Raw genomic sequence first — 6096 nt, 5'->3', positions numbered from 1 at the left:
ACAGTTAGAAAACTTAATGGGACTTTTTAAACTCCCAGATATGTCTCCTGGTATTAAACATACTAGTCAGTGCCATGTGCCGTTTAAGGAAGAACAGATGAAGGAGAGAGCGCGAGAGAGAGGATTAGTCCTCCCCAGGGAGAGGAGTGCTCATATGGCTACTGTATCAACACCCCACGCGCACACATTCACACCACCTCAGTCCATGATGGTTTCTTGGCATGATCATAGTGACTGAATAACATTAATAGTAAAAATGATGAATAAATCAAGCACATCTCTACACTGTACTAATCGTAATGGAGAATAAAGCTAGAGTTGCAACCCACAATAAAGAGATAATCCTCTCCCAAACAATGTCGATTGTCCTACAATGCTACAAAAACACTTTATTTTATTTGTTTATTTTTCTCTTTTCTTCCTTTCATTTTGCTGTTTGCACTGTTTCAATTCTTTCTAATCCTTTGCATCAACACATACTAGGGTCTAAAAGAACCTGCATCTGGACTGATTTAGAAATGGGTTTTAAAAAATGTAAAACACACACACACACACACGCACGCACACGCACACACACACACACACATGCACGAACAAAGAAGATTTAACATAAATTTTCAAACAGTAAAAAAAAACACAATCTGTCGGTTTAATTTGTTAGGACTGCTGCCTTGGTGATGACTAAAAATGTTCCTTACTCTTTAAATTAATTCCTGAGTAGACAATGGACAGAATAGCTTTCCATGTTATATGCATGCTAATATTCAATATTACTTTAACACTTGAACATTTATGTGAATATAACATCCCTTTAACATTTCAAAGGAACTTTACAGGAAGTGCAACTGATATTAATAAGCATATATAATCATATATAATTAAAATATGATTGAAAATGTCATATACATTGTCTTCTCAGGTGTTAAACACTTGTCAAATGTAGAACATGGTCTTTGTTAGATAGGGGCAATTAACTTATCTGACATTCCAACAAAGCAGTTTCATTTAACCCTGAATGCAACCGTGAAATCAAACACATGGGTAGCCCAAAAGGTCAAAAATACCCAAGATGGTTTAAAAACTGAAACAGAAGAAGTTTCAGTAGAACCTGCTATGATGTATCTTTTTAATTATTTATTTATTTTATTATTATTATTATTATTATTATTAATTTTTTTTTTTTTTTTTTTTTTTACAATTTTTATATTACAGTGGTTGCCTGCTTGGGCCAGCCTGTATATCACAAAGGCAATTAGTTGAACATCACACGTAATAAGTCAATTAATCTTATTTCCCAAGTGACATTTGCAAATTATTATTAAAAATGTAGGTCTTTAAGTTGTTTGTCCTCATTTCTCAAGTTGTATTTTGTTCATGTGCAGAGGATTGTTGGGTGTTTAGATTATATGCATTAACATGACATAATAGTAACAGGCTATGGTTTGTTTCTGTAAAAAAAAATCTTTAGTTGTTATGGATAGGCACATTGTTTCCAAGCTGATTATCCATTATCCATCCAAAAAAAAAAAAAAAAAGCAAAAATAACAACATAACACTGAATTCCTGATATCCAGCTCGTTAATTAATTAGCGGGACATTTTCTTCGCAATTCTAGGAGATTTTTCTTTCTTTCTTTCTTTCTTTCTTTCTTTCTTCTATATTTAACATAAATTTGGAAACGCGATAGCGTGTAATTCTCATTACTTTTCAGGGTAATTGCATTTTTACGCACAGCACATGGGCTAGGCAGGGAAGATTGCTAACAAGCAGATGTTTGTAAAGGGAGACAAAACATTTAGCAGACCTCTTGCTTCAGTTTAATATGGAGTCATACTCATAAAACTTCAAGGCTTTATGCCGATAGACAGATTTGACACTAGCTATTGTTATTACATTATCATAACAGGCGTTAACTAATTAACTACCTGTTTAGGATAGAAACGATTTGGGTAGTTTACATGGCCTCTGGAATACAAAAACGACAACGGGATGAACTTCTTTTGGATGATGCTCTCATTTCCCTGTTGGCCTAGGTATGGTGGACACACAGTCTATTGTTCTGTCAGGTGGTCTGTAGAAGGTATTTAAATCTCAGGACTCCTTAAAAAGTCTTTAGGTCATTTTCAAGAAAACATTTGTGTAGCCTTTGAAGACTTTTGAATTTATTTTTTTTAAGTCCCGAAGACGTCTGGGGTTTTCATATTTTCAAGGTTTTAATAGGTCCCACAGTCGTCCCTGTTCCCACTAAGAGTGAACTGCTAAATTTTCAGTATGAAATTAACTTAGAAAATTGTGATAGGTTTTGTGTTTTACAACGCGTTTTACCGATTAGATCCACAAAACAGCCCAACTGAGTTATTATAGGTGCTAGATCTTTATGATGGTGATATTTCCACCAAAGTCTGGAATTTGTGGATTTTTTTTGTGCTTGAAAATCCTTTAATCTAGGTTAAAGACAGAGGGAAAACAAACAAATGAATATGAAACAACGAATATTTAGATTCCATCTTATTTCCATATCGTTCCAGCTAAACAAGGTCATATGAAACATTTGTAAAAGATGCAAAAATATGCTATCCAGCTGCTGGAGTTTAGTTATGTATTCCAGGGTATCCTCCTGAATTTATTTGGTCAGATCGCGGCCTGGAATCTTTTCTTTTACCAAATTCAAATGCGATTTCTGGTTCCTCTGGCCTTTATATTCATAAGATAAAGATAGATTAAGACAAATCGTATGAAGAAAAATCGACTTAATATACCGTCAGGTCAGAAATAATTGAGATATCAATGTTATAGGTGTCAAGCTGCAGTGGCAATTTTCATTGATATAAGCCGAAATTATCATCTCTTCCTCCTCCGCCCCCTTCTCCTTCTTCTCCTATTATTATTATTATTATTATTATTATTATTATTATTAGTAGTAGTAGTAGTAGTAGCTTTGTTTAGTCTGGTTATAGTACCGAATTATTGTTTGTTTGTTTCTTTCTTTATTTGTTTGATTTTCTTTAAATATTGAGATGAGCTTGTCTTGGCTTATTGGGGCGGCGAAGTGATGGATTTTATTTAATATTCACTTAAGGTAATATTCGGCAGTGAATATCATTTACAAGCTAATTATTTTATTTTATAGGATATTGTAATATTACTGTACACTACACATTTGTGTTACTAATATATGCGTTTGGATGCGACTTGTTTATCTAAATACGCAAATTAAATGTTATAATAATAATAATAATAATGATGATGAATTTTGCAATTAGTGTAATTTAATGTGCTAAATTTCATGTGTAATGGTTTAGTCTTGTTTTTTAATGATTTAAATATTCTCAAATGTGTTCGTACTTCTTAAAGTTGGTCTTAAATTCCGCAGTCCACACTTAAGTTTGCATTAGAATCACCATCAGTATTTATTTAAATTTGTATTTTTCAGTTTTGCGTACATATTCATAAGTAGCCTTTATTAAAATGAAAAAAAAAAAAAACTGTATGGAGAAAAAAAATCCAACCTACATAATAATAATAATAATAATAATAATGCGTAGTTTTATTGTGTTTTGAGTGGAGTCAATGGGGCAAATTTGTTTTTCAGTACAAAAGTATCAGTTTCTAGTTGAGTGAAAAGAAAAAAAGTGAAAGTATTATTAATTATTTTATTTAACTACATTTACAGTTCATTTACAGCAAATTCTTGGATCATTTAAAGTACAATCGAAAATAAGTAAATAAATATTGGTTCACACTTTTATAAAAAATAAAAATGATCATTCTTTGTGTCGGAACAGTGACAACAGTAAAACAGGAGCAAAATAAGAAAAAAATGAAGCAAAAGAAGGAAGGGAGAAAGAAGGAAATAAACAGAGATGAGCAGGTGCAATACGTCTTCAGTCCCAGGTAAACGAATTCACTCAATACATTATATAAAAGCTCTCATACTGTACAAACACTACATATTTACATATTTATTTACACTTAACACCGATGTTTGGGTTATAGCCTACTTCCTAAGTTTGTTTCTTGAAAGAGAAACAATGGACTCAGAAATAAATGTACCCTGCTGTAAAACCTACTTCACCTAACGGGTTAGCAAAGATCTATGTTAGTTTCACTGAGTTTATTTTCTAAATGCTCCAATGCACCCGCAATTTATTTGTGGAGACAAAGCCGATTATGGCACAAGTAAGTGTATGAGGCGGTATTAAACCAGAAACTGCCCTCAAATGTCTCTTAATATAAAGTCTTAATATTTATCCGAATGTCCAAAAAAAGTTCTTGAGTCATTTAGAGTCATTGGCCAGGCGCGGCATGCTGACCGAGCTCATCGCGGGCACGTGAGGCGCAGGGACCTGGCACATGCTACACGGGCACGGCATACTCGCGCCCCAGTGCTGGAAGCCCGAGGTGAGAGGGCTTGCACCGGCCGACGGCGCCTTTAGGAGTCCGTGATGCGGTCTGACTGAGGCCACGGCCGAAAGGCCTGGCGCTGATAGAGAACCGGCCGCGCTGGATACGGTTGGCGGGAGCAGCGCGTGGTGAACCGGATGAGATCCGGCGGCGGCAGCAGCAGCTGCATGGCTGGCCAGTGGAGCTGTGGCGTGTGCCAGAGTGCCGCAGGCAGACGGGTGGAAGGTCGCGTGGTGTGCGCCGCTGCCGCCTCCACCTCCGCCCCCGTAAATCTCGCTTACCAGTCGCTTCATCTCTTCGAGCGAGTTACTAAGCATGAGGATATAGTTGCGCGCCAGCAGCAGCGTGGCGATCTTGGAGAGCTTGCGCACTGAGGGTCCATGCGCATAAGGCATGACCTCGCGCAGGCCGTCCATGGCGATGTTTAAGTCGTGCATGCGTTTGCGCTCGCGGCTGTTGATTTTTAGGCGAATGCTCTGTAACTCATTTTCGGACAGCAACTTGCGGTCTTTCTTAGAGAACATCTTTAGGGCGAGCGCGCTCTCGTCGCCGCTTGAAAGGCCGCGCATGTCCGCGCTCATCTCTGGGGGCGAGTCGCTCTGCGTAGAAGAAACTGCGCCCGAAAAACCCGCCGATTTCTTCACCGCAGAGATGAAAAGATCATCTCCTTCTGGAGAGGAGGGCCGGCTGGACACTCTGCTTGTGTCGGAGTCCATTTCTCATAGGTCAACTCTAGTTATTGTAACTAGATCTTCGTAGGCCAGAGCCTGGAAATGAAAATTGAGAGTTAAAAAAAAAACTGCAAAATGTATATTTATAAGCACCATCACACACCAGCATCCTCATGATTTAACACAAACACTACTGCATGACTATCAGTTAGTAATTAGTTGCAGTGTTTATGTAATTTTACTGCATTAAAGCTGCTCCGTAATTTTTTTTTTTTTTTTGTATAAAAGCAAAATGAACATTAAGTTATTTTTAATATACTAATTATTCATCTAATTAAGTAGTGGAAACCAACGGAGACGTCCATGAACATAAGCCTGAAGTTTTTTAGGCTATCTACAGATTTGATAAAAAATCCTAATGCAAAATTAGATGTAAAACTATGGAATGTACAAGTTTAGTGAAACTTTCTGAAGCGTCACAAAATAAGAACTTACCGAAAGCGGGGGCAGCGCGTGCAAGTGCAACTTGCGGTATTGACTTTCTTACTCCGGATCAGTGGTGACGGCGTGTTTGGCCCGTGAGGAGAGTGACGCGTGCATTTTATAGCGGACCTGAGAGAAGGCAGCGGGGACGGTGTGTCAGCTCATTACCGACGGCCCTTGCTCAACCAATAGGGTCTCCGCGAAGCGCGGGGAGGGGAGGAGGCTCGCACGGGGCGGGGGTCTTCAAGTCTGATGTCATTACAAAGAAACGAGGCTTCATTAACTAAATTAGACACACTTCGCATATGGCATCCCGGGAGCGCGAGGCTAGGTTTAGATTACGGACCATCAGAGCGACAGACTGTGGAGTGAGTGATTAAGAGGCGCTTGGGAAGTGAGCACAAACTCCCGAAGTGTACAAAGTGTTTAAAACAGCGCATAAATATTACAGAGTAAGGAGATAATGTTTTAAGTGCCTGTTAAGACGAAATAAACGAATAAATAAACAGTAGGCTACACACACACACCTACAACGTGG

General features: G+C 37.9%; 1 protein-coding gene across 1 annotated transcript; it reads right to left on the bottom strand.

The window, feature by feature from the left end:
- Positions 1–3679: 3679 nt before the first annotated feature.
- olig2 (oligodendrocyte lineage transcription factor 2) lies at positions 3680–5640 on the bottom strand. The gene is made up of 2 exons (XM_053497107.1): positions 5571–5640; positions 3680–5171 (listed from the first exon to the last, which is right to left on the bottom strand). Exon 2 carries the CDS (start codon positions 5118–5120, stop codon positions 4278–4280), a length of 843 nt encoding a protein of 280 aa, XP_053353082.1. The 5' UTR covers positions 5121–5171; positions 5571–5640; the 3' UTR covers positions 3680–4277.
- Positions 5641–6096: the final 456 nt, after the last annotated feature.

Source organism: Clarias gariepinus, chromosome 5 (assembly GCF_024256425.1).
Source record: "Clarias gariepinus isolate MV-2021 ecotype Netherlands chromosome 5, CGAR_prim_01v2, whole genome shotgun sequence".
NCBI classification, from domain to species: Eukaryota; Metazoa; Chordata; class Actinopteri; order Siluriformes; family Clariidae; genus Clarias; species Clarias gariepinus.
Note: the sequence above shows the minus strand (reverse complement) of the source record. Positions and strands in the feature narration are given on the sequence as shown.

Bases quoted from the DNA above. Each gene is read 5' to 3' on its own strand.
- olig2 (XM_053497107.1), bottom strand. From the start codon at position 5,120: ATGGACTCCGACACAAGCAGAGTGTCCAGCCGGCCCTCCTCTCCAGAA.